This window comes from Tyto alba, unplaced genomic scaffold (genome assembly GCF_018691265.1).
Source record: "Tyto alba isolate M040663 unplaced genomic scaffold, T.alba_DEE_v4.0 Super-Scaffold_26, whole genome shotgun sequence".
Lineage (NCBI taxonomy): Eukaryota > Metazoa > Chordata > Aves > Strigiformes > Tytonidae > Tyto > Tyto alba.
The window spans coordinates 12,358,141-12,372,304 of record NW_024881300.1 but is presented as its reverse complement, the minus strand read 5'-3'; the positions used below and the strand labels follow the sequence as shown (position 1 = coordinate 12,372,304).

Genomic DNA, 14,164 nt, shown 5'->3' with positions numbered 1-14,164 from the left:
TCTGCTCAGGTCATTTCTGAGGTGTATACGTACATGTCTATTTGAGTGAGTGTCTGTAATCATTTAGTAAAATAAAGTAGAATGTGTAGAAAATGGTTTGAAATTTGTCTCAACCAGAATTTTTCAAGTTTTTGTAATGAACATACCATTAAGAATATTTTTTTCCAACAGGAATAACGTTACATTCTAGTCTAAAGTAAGGTAAGTAATCTTGAATGAGGAACTCTGACTGAAATGCTGAAGGAAAGATAAATTGGACTACTTCAGGAAAATCTGAATTTAATTTTAGATCTGATCCACTGTAAAAACTAAAACCAAAAATCTGTCCTAGAAGCTTTAAAAAAATGCAGATACAAAGCGACCAGTAGGAAAAAGTTGTTATATATATTGAAGATTGTCTGGAAGAACATTTAGATGCAAATGAAAACATATACATATGAATGTATATTAGCAATTAGGTTGCAAATATATTAGCAGTTGGCTTAGATGCATTTCTTTCAGGAATAGCTATCAGCTGTTATAAATTCTGTTCACAGTTTATCTTTGGCATTTGTGATTTAGATCCATCTCATTTGTACCTCTGGTCTGAATGCAGTTCTGAAAACTAGAACACTCTTTTATCGTGTTGGTATTACGAGGCTATTCCTCCAGAGTCCCTGAGAATACAAAGAAATGTTGCTTAATGGAATTCTTACGGTAATGTCAAATTTGTACAAATCTCTTAAGATTTGGTGTTATGAATTCTTGTGCAATGTAATGAACAACAGCTTTAAAATGGTTTTAGACAGTGAGACCAAGTTTTTATTAGGTTTAAAGTGAAAATACAACATGGTTAATAAAATATTACAAAAAAAAAAAGAAAAGAGTTTTGAATTTTGTCTGACTATATAAAAACTTCAAAATATATTTTTTGATGTATTTATAGATAGGCTGTGAGAGCTGTTCATCTTACTCTTGGATAAATAGAGGTGTCAGTATTACGTTGTTGTTTGAAGGATCACATCAAAGTGGAGCCAGTGGTAGTAATGTGGTCAATACTGTCAAAGTTAGTGGCAAAATCTACACTGGCATGATTAGGCTGTGATTTGGTGAAGCATCTTGGTTTTTAAACATGCCATCATGTACCATTGTGAATTAAGTTAAAAAAGTTTAGAATTAACTTGGAAGTTTTCACTCAGCTGATTGACTGGGATTCCTGGTTACCAGTTTTTAATACTAAGGTCCCTTATTTTTTTGCTGGTGGTTTTTGTGTTTGATCAATGTAAAAGAGGAATGACATATAGCTAACGTGGGGTATTACTTTACTGTCTGACTTAATGTTTCACATTGTATTTTATAGTGAAAGTATTACTGCTGCTCCTCTTCTTCTTTTTCCCATTGCTACCTCAGTAGAATTTTGTTTATTATAAAGTTGTCACTTGTTATAGTTGAAAGGTGAATTTTCAATATTTGGTGCTTTAATAAAGCCTTAGCTGTTAAAATAAGGCAGTGCATCAGAATTCGAATCTTATCTTTAAAATGTAGCTTCACATCTTTAGGCCATCTTCATCATTTCCCAATTGCTATGAAAATCTTGAGAGTAGGAAACCAAGTAGGTGAACTACGTAGGGTAGAAGAACACGGAAAAGAGAAGATTTACGTAGGAAGCATCAGCAGAATGTAAATGGCTTTGATGTTTAACCCAAAAATCCAAGCTTTTTCACTGGACTGAAAATTGTGATGAATTGTAAGTGGTGAACTAGAGACTGTCTCTTCTTTAAAGGACCCTTTGGTGACAAAAAATGAGGACTGTATTCTTGTAAATAAATAGAATGGCTGGACTCTTATGTTTTCTTTCTAACGACCATAAACTATGAGATGCCAGATTTTTGCCTAGCACTTGGGCACAATGCTGTTCCAGGAACCTGGAGTTGCTTATCTACATTATAAGATAAATGATGACTTCTACTATTCTGGAAGCTAGCTGTTGAGATTTCTGATGAACGCTGGTATTTGCTTGGCTGGAGTTATAAAACTATGGGGTAAGGGTGTTGAGCCTTTTTAGGACCCAAGTGCATTATTCTCTGTAGGTTTTTGCTAATTTATGTTGCCAGGGAATCTAAAAATTGTTGCACACTTCTCCCCCCCCCCGCCCCCACCTCCCCCAAGCCTGTCAAAATTAGGCCATTGCTTCTGTTCACATCTGTTTACAAAAGGGTTTTTTTGGGGTTTGTTTTTTGGATTTGTTTTTTTCTTTTGATAGGTAAGGAGAGACATGATTCAATAATATCTGGGATCATATCTTCCACTTGGGTAACCCTTCTAATTAATTTATGACTTGCTGTGGGGTTTTTTGTGTGCAGTCTCTACAGTGATTAATCAGAATTTTGAAAGTGGCAGCCCATAGCAACATTACAAAAGACAAAGCCAAACCTAAAAATTGTAACCAATTAACTTATTCTACCTGCCTAAGAGTCATTTGTAGAGAGGGGTATTCCTCATCTCTGTGATGTAGCAGAAGTACTCAAGCTTATGTTAAACGAATGTACCTTCTGATTTTCATGATGCCAGTAAGCATTCTGTGAAAGGTGCCATTCCCTGTTACACTGATGTTTAGTGCTAGACTTTAGCCTGTTTTGCACTTAAATTGGATTAAAATGAATACTGAGCCTTTTATCTGCTAAGGAACTCTGCACTGCTACTTTTTTTACAGCAATTACAAGGTTGGTGCATAATAATCTTTCATAGATCCCTGCTAAACTGGCAAAAAAAATTAGAGACTGAAAATATGGAAAGGTCTCAACAAGGATCATCTTTATTCCTCTTTCTCCCTGAGCTTTTGGTTTTCCTTCCATACAGCTTTTCTATATGTGACAGCAAAGAATTTGTCCACTCTAATGCAGACTTCCATGTGTACTTTTTCCTTCCATCTGTATGGTTCTGCGGTAGGGTAGGTCTTTTCAGAAATCTTCCCAGTGGGAGAGGTGGCTTCATCACTGAAGCATCGTGGCTCCTGTGGGATGGGTAGGGGATGGTAGCTTGTGGGAAGTGTATGTGAATTTGTTTTACCATCTAGTCAGTGGTGCTAAATGGCTGAAGAAAGGAACCGAGGCAGAGCTCCGAGTGCTTCAGAGAGGAGCTGAGAAGTCTGGCTTCCTACTTAGTTCAAGAAGTCTTGCCGACTTCTGAGCAAGGTAGCAAGAACAAGACCAGCAAGGAGGCACACCTCTGGGAAATGTGGCAGCTTGTCATTAGATGTGATGGAGTTGAAAGTAACTGGAAGATGACCTAGTTTAATGACTGAGAGAAAGAATGGAAGATTGTGGGAAGCTGCTGTTCTCTTTCTCTCAAAGTAGAGAAAAACTCCTCAGCCTTGAAAGGATGATGAGCTACTTCTGTTCCTCAAAAGAGTGATAGTGTACATAAGAAGAGATGTTGGAGGGATTACAGCTGGAATAGAATCAATAATGGATTAATATTAGCCATAACCAAAGAACTAAATTAGCAGCAGTGTGCTGTAGACCACACAATTATAGGAGGCAACTAACAAAACAAACCAAAGCAACAAACAAAGAAGAATTGAAAAGCAGTTTATGAAAAGACAGAAGTTTTCTTATTGGTGTCTTGGAAAATGAAACCTGCTCTTACTAAATTGCATTAAATGAAGTGAATAAAATCCAGAACATTTGTGGGCATACTTTTAAGAAATATTTACTTCACAAGAAACAGTTCTTTGCTTCAAACAAGGCAACTAATTGTAAATCATGCTTTGGAGGTATTGCTCTAAAAAGCATATATTACCATAAATTACTGTTGGTCATAAATTAGCTGGTTTTACAGTTGGGATTCTTCCGATACCAGATGAATTGGTTGAAACTGTAAAAGAGAACAAAACCAGAAAGTGCTAAATCTGTTCACGATGTTTCTGGAATATTAAAGTACTTCAGAGTGTGAGGAGTGAAGGAGGGGAAAAGGAGATGCCTGTTGGAGAAACAGAGTATGCAAAAGTTGGAGGTAAGGGAACTATAAAATACAGGTAATAGAAGGATGAGAATGTAGTGATTTTTTAAAATTATACGTGAAATTAGCCAGGGAGAGAAGATAAATGATAATTGCTTTGAAATCTCCAACAGTGATGGGAAGAGCCCACAAAAGGAGTGTTGCAAAAGGAAACTTACAATGTGATGTTCTTGTGTTACTTTTGAGTAGTACTTTCACAGATAAATAAATATTTTAAAAATCAGTGATTCACTGCTTAAGAACACCATAAACATTTACGTGTTGTCATTCATGCCTCAGTCCAGTACTATTTGGAGCATAAAGGAATGTGAAATGAAAAATGAGTACACAAGATTGAAAAAATGACGTAAATCAGAGCTCTAGTCACCTGGTACTGTGGGCAGCTATGGCACATGCCGTTGTTATGGAGCACCTCCTAAAGATGCAGAGGTGTTTGTCCCACTACTTCTCTTCTTCCTCGCTGCAAGGGTTAGAAATGTTTTTCAGCCTTCAGCCTAATTTATTCTTTCCTAAATTGGTCTCATGATCTTGTAGTCTAATGTTTAAACAGCTGACAATTCAGTCCTGTGCACACCTCTTGCTCTCCTGCTGTCTTTCAGGAAGCAAACTGCGTGGCATCCTCCAAACTCTGGCTCTTCCAACCACATTTTATTTCTCCTGTTTTCTTTACTCTGTGGAAGAATGTAAAATGGATGGGCTTTTTTTCTTTTTTTCTTTTGAGATTACATTTTCAGAATGACAGTGGTGATACTTATTTCAGCTGGGGCGGATAGAGATTGTAATCAGAGACTAAAGTCTTGTGAATAACTGGCTGCTACCATAAAGTGAAGGAATGAACAATGCTGGAGCTGCTGGTCTGGGGGCTGGCGGGGGATCCCTGGAGCGCTGGACCATGCCAGTATCTGCCCCAACTGACTGCCAGCAGATCTTTCACATTCCTCTTGCATTTGGGAAAAAGTCTCTGGTTGGGTATTGGGAGGAAACACCAGAAGTGATTCAGTTTCGGACATGGACATGTAAAGTTGCACACCCTGTTGGGTTAGAGGAGTGGATCTCTAGTGTTCTGAGAAATAGAGGTGGCAGAACCCATAGCCCTCAGTCTGCTTCATGTTCACATCAGAGGTGCTACTAAGGTAGAAAATGAATGTTTCGTTCATTCTTTGAATATAACACAGGGCAAATCAGTCTTTTGCTCTTCCCACAGCCTTCCAATGTCTGGTCAGTTGGAAAGTTGTATACAAATGACATGGCAAAAATCTTTAACAAAACTGTCTTGTGTAGAGTTCATGAGAGAAAAAACCCTTTAATTCAGGAGGAGACCATGAAATCTAAGTATCAAGCATGGACTGGATTAAAGCACACTGATTTTTGTAGCCATGGCAACTTTCTGTATAATCTCCTATTTTGAGAAATGGAGTCAAGGATAAGATTATTAAAACATTCCTCATATCTGATTCTATTGTGATAGTAGAGGACATTATTTCTTTGTCTGTGGCAATATTAAATATAACAGTAGAGCTAAAACCAAATATTTCTTTTTGTTGTTTTCCAAAGGATTCATCCCCCTGAATTCTTCAAGAAAAAATATGCTGTGGATGAAGTCCACTATGTGAACGAGGTGAGTTGTCTCTGCTTCTGAATATTTTTCTATGAATACAAAATCAATATGTGGCAATGATTCTGCTTAATTTTAGTCCTCTGCTTACTGGATGTCTCCTGACTTGGTGGGACCTCCCCCCCGCCTTCCCCAGTTACTGGAAAGTGTCCTTCATTCTTATAAAGCACTTGTAATTTCTTTTGTATTTTTACTTTTTCTACAGAGATTGCCATTTTGAGCTGAACACTAAGATCCTAATCCAAAAACAGTCTCATAAACATGTTCTGTGCATCATGAGACCTGTCAGTCTGTGTCTTTATCCAACAGAAGCATGTTGCTAAATACATTTTTTTGCAGTGCCCTGGAGATTTGAGGAGATTGCTGTCAGGGAGGTTGCATGCCCTAGCTCTGACTTGGGAGCCTACATTTATTGTATGCCTCCAAAGAGCTGTGAGGAAAGGCTGCCTGCCTTGCTCTTAGTTTATGTTGAATCATTCTAATATTTGAATAAGCAAATATATGCATATTTTTAAACGCAAGTGTGACTTAGTTAGGTTTCTCATTTAATTTCAGAGCAGATGTTTGTATACATGTGTACCTGGCCAGTTATCTTTTCTGTGGTAGGAAAGCTCAGCAGGGTAAGGGCAGTATTCCTGCCAAGCTCTGTGGGTGATTTTCAGGGAGAGCAGCTTGAAAAGAAAGACCCTGATACTTCTGTTCCTTCAGAGCACTAACTCAGACTCACTAGACCAAGAATTTTGCTCTCATCAGCTGTGAGGTTTTTTCATTTCATTTTCATAATGAGTCCGGCTATGAAGTGAAGTTTGATCCTGTATTTCAGTAGCTGGGGGTGGAGGAAACTGTGGAGAGGTTGCTTTTTCACGTGTATGAGTTGGACTCGTGTAGAGTACAGCTGCTCCGACTCTCATCTGTCACATGGTGAAAATTGCGAGTGGAAAACACAGGTTTTATTTTTAAAAATCACATTTATTTTCAGTTACCTTAGTCGTGTTGGGTCACTTTCCATCAACAAATGCCTTTATTGCAGTTCTGTTCTCTGCTTCCTTACTGTTTAAAAACCTCATTGATGGGAAAAAGAGCTCTTTATGTGAAGCAGTGAATTGTCCCAACATAAAGGCTGTTTTCCACCCGGACCTCATGTTTTGAAGTTAGAAGCTGTTGAAGCTTGCAGTGAAACTGTTAAGCTTTCAAAGGTTCTTTCTATAACTTTTGCCTGGTTTGACAAGGAATTGGTTTTCTACCATCAGGACTCTAGGGGCCTTATTTACAGAATAGTTTTATGTTAACAAATGACCAACCCGTGTAAGTGTATAATCCTGATATTTCATGGGGAAGAAAATTAAAATGTGAAATTTGTATTTTTAAACCTCACTGCCATATGCTTTATTTTATTATTATTATTAGTGTGCTATTAAGCTGGTTTAAAGTTGGTAGAACTGTGCTCAGCACGTACCTTTCTGCAGCTACTCTGAAAGCCCAGTTCATAACAAGCCCAATGATTTTATTCTCAGTTTGTCAATGTTTGAAGGATACTGAAGGAGCCTATTAGAAGTATTAGTCAGTAAAAGATGACCCAGTGAGAATAGCAGTAAATCTTCATTACTAAGTATTTAGCACACTGTAACATAATAATATTAATGCATGTGTGTTTTCTATGCAGTAGTGCACTGAGGATAGAGTACCCTGTTGTTCCTTATTTCTGTGTGACATTACAGTTTTTTTGCTCATAGTGCCTCTGTCTTTCGAATTATGTCAGGAGATTTAGGATTACGTTATAGTTGGTATTTGTGTCTTTAAAGGACACCATTAACTTAAGGACTGCATTTCTGTCTAGATATCTAATGACTTGTTGCATGTCTCAGGGCATACTACAGTATCTGATAGATATCAAAAGAGCATTTTTGTCTTTGTAGCTCGTTTATTTTGTATGCAGTAAATTTTGATGAAATTGGTATCAATGTGATTATGAGGAAGAAAAAATGAAAAGTAATAGTAATCTAAAACTTCTTTTCAGATATCCAGTGTCTTGGCTTCGAAAAAACCTGCTGTGCTCCTTACTTTGGTGAGTCGTATTATTCCGAAGAATAACTACTCATTTTCATCAATAAAGAGATCAGTTTATTCAGCATTTCTTTGCACTTTTCCTCCCCGTCTTTGCTGAATTTGAGCCCACTTGTGTATAGTCATCTAGTCTGCTGACCCCTCCATGATCTCAAGATTTGTAACCTCTGGCCTTCCAGTCTATATTCTTTCTGCCAAAAGCTTTATCTGTTTTGTGGTGAAACATGACAAGCCTATGTAACATTGACTGTGCTATCCTCCAGCCTATGTACAGTGATTCCAAACTCCTTTTTTCTCTTATGCTGCTCTGGTTACGTCATGAGCATGTTTGGTCCTTTCTGTGGGAATCCCACAAGGATTCGGGGAGTATTTTTTCTGCATAGAGAAGGTTGGTAAGAACAACTTCTGGACAGAGGGAGTGATGTCAGATTCTTGCCCAGTATTTTGAAAGGTACTTGCTTATTTCTCTGGAAGAAGGATGAATGAATGGAGGTAAAGCCTTCAGGTTTCTTCTTCCCAGACACCTCTCCCCCAGTTGCTTTCCTTGACAGATGTTTTGTAAACCTCTGACTATTAAGAGCGTCTTGTCTCCAATCTATGTAAGAAATGATTTGCTGACTCTGAGCTTTCCCTTACAGCAAATGCAGTGGCAGCTCCTGGATTTCTCGTTTTCCCATGACAGTTGCCAGACAGAAGTCTTAAGAAAAAAACCCTCCTTAAGCAGTCACATAGCATGAGATCTGATTTCTTTATCCATTAAGATCAGAGGCACTAAATAGTTTTCAGTCTTTCTTCCACTTACATTTATATAGACACACATATAAAAGATAACCCTGTAGCTCTTTTCGTGTTAAGAGAAATGAGTGGGAAAGGGAATATTTGACCATCTTGTGCTTCTTACTGTGCATTTCTGCACATTGAGTTGTTGAGTAGTTGTCACTCTGTAAGCATCTTGTTGTAATCAAGAATTTTCACCTAATTTTTGGCTGAGAGGATGGAGCTGTGATGCTTTCACATTCTTTCCACTGCCATGAAAAATTATAGAGAAGGGAAGAGCACTTCTCTTTCTGCTGGCTGAATGGAAACATGGTCCTCTTCTCCTGTGGTCTCATTCCAGGTACAGAGCTGTAATGATGCTCCACAGGGTTTCCCAGGCACATGTCAAAAGTGCTCATCTGCTGTGTAGCAGCCAAAATACTCTTGCTTGTGCTACTTGCTTGAATAGAAAGCTGTACGGGAGCAGCATGCAAGTTTAAATAGTAAGCATTACCAAAACAGTGCATAATAATTTATATTTAAATTAAATTACTTTAGAAGAAACCTTGCCCATTTGTTATTTTCTTGCACTTTATTAATATATAGGTCTTCTAGTTCCCTCTCAAGACATAAGGGGATTAGAAATCAAAGCTTGCCATTTTCCTAAGCAGCATATCCTCACCTGAGTTCTATGCTGGTCTCCTGTGAAACTGATGATTTCTAATATTGGTCTGCATTTGAACAAACAGCCTGGGTTTTTTTATTTGTAGTGATGCAAGTAAACTTATGTATGCTTCCCTAAAGACTTACTGCAATCAGGTTCTCCTCATGATTTAAATTTTAAATACTTGTGTTTGGCTCAGAATCACAGTCCTTTTAATCTTTTCTCTCCCAGCGCGGTGTTAATACTGATAGTGGAAATGTCTCCAAAGAAGCTTCATTTGAGGGAATCAGCCAGTAAGTGACAAGGCTTTTTAATATATTAATTGTTGCATGGCTATGTTGAATTTGTTTTATATTTCACATTACATGATGGGCTTTTTTCCTAATGGCAGGATGTTGAATGGCAGATCAAATGTATCAATATTTCTGTGGAAATAAAATGTTCGACATGTTTATAATGAAGTGAAACACAGTGGTGGTTTTTTTTGGAAATGTCTTTTGCATCTAAGCTAATCCAATGTTTCTTTCTCTGTGTTTGCTTTAAGTATCTAAAACCAAATAGACCCATCCCCTTACCTCCATTTCCACTTTGGAGATTGGAATATTTAGTTTTCAGATTTCAGAAACATTAATCTTTAAGAGTAGCTTCTTTCTCTTACTGGCTTCCTGGTACAGTATTAAGGTAGCTATTAGGGGTTCTGTTATGCACAATCTTCTGAAAAGGTATTGCATTACAGTTGTAAAATAAAAGATCACTTTTCTGTCTAGATGTGATCTTTTAGCGTCCCTCACTGTTTTCTTTTTATGAAGTTTGACTACTGGCAGGGTGAAGATGTCTTCCTGCAAGCAGTATTTTGAAAAGACAGTAAATAAAAATACATCACAGTCTGCTCTGGGATGTGAGCATGATGACCTCAATTTTTAATGAAATACAACTGTCTAATCTGTTATGATATCCTAAAATGAGATCGTTTTCCATTTTAGCAGAAGTGCATGGCAAAAAAGAAACACCCCCACCCCCCCATTAAAAAGCCTGTTAAAATAAACACTCAAGCTGAGATGTTGACTAGGTGGCCTTTTTTTTATGATACTTGACTCCCAGTCAAGGCTGTATTTTTCTCCATCCACCTCTGATGACAGCATATTAATTCTGTAGTGAAGATCATAATGCACAAAATTTGCTGCAAGTCTGGGCGCTCATTTGTATAGCCCAAGAGAATGGATTCTCCTAGAATCATCTTTTCTCTGTGTCATGTGAACTGAAATCTGGAATCTGATTCCATGATTACTTTGTTCTCCCCTCTACAACCTAAATGGAAACTTAATGATTGTCAGGGATATTGGGGACCAAGGTGGCAGACATTTAGATATCTTTTGCTGCCCAATGAGTTAAATAGAAGCTATTCCAGAATATAAGCAAACTTTTTAATGAATATTTGGTGTCCTTTCTGTTGTTACAGCGTTATGATGTTCTGTTTCTTTGACCAAGTAGATACTCTTACGCTTTCCAGGTACAGGTGGACTCTGAAATCTGTGTGGAGCAATACCTCCAGTTTTATCTGAGATACCTTCACATGAAATATAAACAGCTATTAACTCCAGCAGTAATTCTTTACGGGAATGATGTATAAAGGTCTGTTTGAAGTACCAAGAAGCCCTTTTTTCCCCTGAATTTCACTAGAGTTTAATTAGTAACACATTCTATTACTGGTCAACATTAAGTTAGAAAGCCACTCCGTTTAGCACTTGATTTGAGATTTTAGTAGCATGTCTCCTGCAACACTTAAAGGGATTAATGATATTTTATTTCTCTCTTCCTGGTTTGTGGTAAACATGCTGTCGGTGTACTCTGGGAGTAGTGCTTCTCCGTTCTTCAGGGGCAATTCCAGCTGTTCAGCAAATTCTTCTCCTTTGAGACCCGGGATATGCTCATCCCTCTCCACCTCTATGCACCAAGTTGTTCCTTTTGCTGCCTTTGACAGATCTGGTTGGTGTCTTCCCCTCCCGTGCTCGCAGTATGGAAGAGCACACATTGATTTTGTTTTTGGATGCGCTGAAGTTCCACTCCTCTCTTCTGACAGATACCATGCCCTCAAACCACTTGTCACTCCAGCCTTCCCTTGATCTCCCTGACTCCTGTCTTCTCTGGGGCTGTCATGTCTCTCATGCAAGCATGCCTGGTTGGCATGCAGGCAGTCCTCATGCGGAGAGTGAATGCTGCTAACTGAGGGTGTGGAGGAGGGAGTGAGTTTCCTCTTAAACTCTGCTCTCCTCAGATTTTTTAACTGTGTATATAAATCAGTCCATTTTACATTTGTTTTCAAAGCAGACCCAAACCAAATTCAGCTTTCCTGCTTCTCTACCTCTCCTGTATCAAATGTTTCCTTTATAGAAATGCATATATTTTGGATGCATGCATTACTTCCAAGAGGACTAAAACCATGGAGCTTATACCAACCAGTCTGTTTCTTCAGACTGCGCTCCCTCCAGCCTGCCCATGGCTGCACCTTGTTGGCACGCTCTGTCCTCTGCTCGGCCCGGCTCTGCCCTAGCTATGATGCTGTATTTTATTCTTGGGTTCTTGTTTGTTTCTATTTTCTGGCTACCTGGCCAAGATGTATTTGCTTGCTAAGGCCCTTTTGTGTTCCTCCTGCTCCCATTTGTCTTTTTTTCTCCTAGACAGATTGTCCCCCAGTGCGTTTGGTCATTTTTTTGGTGGTGTTTTTTTTTGTTGTTTTTGTTTTTTGTTTTTTGGGGTTTTTTTTGCAATGGATAATAATAGAAATAATGTATCATTTCCCGAGAAAACTGAGTCTTGCTCTCTTTGCAGGCTGTTCATCTGCTCCTGTCAGAAGCTGCCTTTTTCTTGCCCTAATGATGTTGCTTCCCTGCCTTACTTTTTGAACCTTTTGAACTTCTTCTGGAAAATAATTACCTAAACTATTTGATTAATTTTTCCACTGTAATAAATAGTCATTTGAGACAAAATGACTACTGTGGTCATAGGTTATTTCTATGCTCACCCTGACAATCACCCCTAAGTTATTTTTGTCCTACTAGCAATGATCAAGCTTGATTTTTATGCTGATAATACAGCCCATAATAGTGAATTATATCATGGTTTCCATTAGTTCATAGATAGCTCTCTCATATAGGAAAGTATGCTGTACTAAAAAAAGCTGGTGTGTTGCTGCAATCTGTAAAAATGGAGAATGGCAGTACTTGTGAGGTCGGCCTGCTGAGGGGTGGTAGTACCGTGGTTCAGGGGAGGGAGCAGTCTGGGATGGGGACTTAAGGCAGACCTGGACCATTTACTCATGTTGCTCCTGGTAACTCCCCTCAGGTCAGCTTTGTGTACAGCTGGTATGAATCCTACAGAACTGACTTGCTCTCACTTGCTTCAGATGGCCTAAGTGTAGAAGGCAGGTTTTTAGAATAGTTCTAATGAATTGTTTTCTAGAAATACGCATTTCTGTTTGCTAATAAAGGCTAGTTCCATTTTGGATTTAGGTTTTTTTTTGTTTTGTTTTGTTCTGTTTTTTGGTTTGGTTTGGTTTTTTTTTTTTGTGCGTGTGTTTTTTTTGTTTGTTTTGTTTTGTTTTTGTTTTCTAATTCATGGACCTATTTTTCAGACTGGTAAATATGCAGGAATTTTTAAAATCTAATCATGTGCCAGTTATGTAGCACTTGTAAAAATGATTTGAGATGATGTGTCTCACCATACAGAAAATGGATTTTGAGCCATGTATGGATGAACAGTATCATGCCATATATTTTGAAACACTGTTGAATAAATCTTTGCTTGCTGTGTCGTGTTTTGGTTTTTTTTTTTTTCATCCTCGCAGTTGATTGACATGAATGATGGACAGTTCAATCAATTGTACTTAATGTTTAAAGTTTTTCAGTGAATTCCTTTCCCTCAGAACTGCACTTGTTGGGTACAACAGTGAAGACCATCTAAATGATCTCTTCCCTATTGCATAGCAAAGTCATTCGTTAGGAGAAAGACTCTCCGTGTTGAAGAAGATTAGAAAATTCCAACATTGTGTGTGAATATGTTTCAGATTTTTATCACCATGCACACCCAAAGTGTATTCGTTAAATTGACAGAAAAGGGTCTTATTATGCAATGTCATTATACAGGAGGTGTAGATTTCTAGCTTTTTTTTTATAACTAATGAAATTGTCTCGCATGTTAAAGGACAACTGCGTATGAAATCAATCTGGACATGCCTTTCAGTGTAGTATTTTTTAGTTCTGTGCTGATGAAATGGGAGCATTAATATGTTACAGATTGCAACTGTAGCAAAATGTCAATTTGTTTTCTTCCTCAAGACCACATATCTCATCATCTAAGTATTGTCAATTTGCAAATTGCAGGCAAATGTAGAATTGGATTGCTCTATATAATCCTCTTATCGTTAGGGCAGTATGTGTTTTTTAAAAGTTGTTTATTGTCTAGCAGGATCAAAACTTTGCTGGGAGGACAAGGTAGGGTGATTTTATGTAGGACATGATGCACAAATTATGTGAATTAAAGACCATTTGTGTACTCCTATTGGTGATGACAAGCTCTTCCCCTTGAGCTTGTTATTTTAAGATTTGGTTTGTTTAGTTGCCTTGTTTATAACTAAAATGAAGCATAATTTGGGTTGTTAGTTTTAGAAGTCTAGCAGTCATAAACAGGTGGCCCTGTGGCTAGTTGCACAGGACCCACAGCTATCTCAAGCTAGGCAGAGTTGAGACAGTTCAATCCTTAATCATTGGCTTCCTTCAAAAACTACATACAATAGATCACGTTCTCTTCCAAATCTGAATTGATGCTGTATCCCAGAGGTCTAAGATCTTGTTTTATACTTGGTATTATATCAAAAAGTCTGTCTTTCGGTTAGAAATAAAACTGCTGTTTAGCTGATGAGCTCCTGCCTCTTTACCACCCCCCAGCACCCTCTTGTTTCAATCCTACTGCCTTTCTGTGGGTTTAATTAGCTTCCCCAATTGACAGCAAATAGAATTTGCTGCCACAGAGTAGGTGGTCCCAGCCAGTAAGAAAGACTTGCATTTCTA

General features: G+C 38.0%; 1 protein-coding gene across 1 annotated transcript in view; it reads left to right on the top strand.

The window, feature by feature from the left end:
- PEPD (peptidase D) overlaps window positions 1–14,164 on the top strand; it is a 141,492-nt gene that overhangs the window by 17,123 nt on the left and 110,205 nt on the right. The window contains exons 4-6 of the mRNA XM_042797725.1: window positions 5,554–5,617; window positions 7,632–7,679; window positions 9,330–9,391. Coding sequence (XP_042653659.1) covers window positions 5,554–5,617; window positions 7,632–7,679; window positions 9,330–9,391 — 174 coding nt within the window. The remainder of the gene's footprint in view (window positions 1–5,553; window positions 5,618–7,631; window positions 7,680–9,329; window positions 9,392–14,164) is intronic.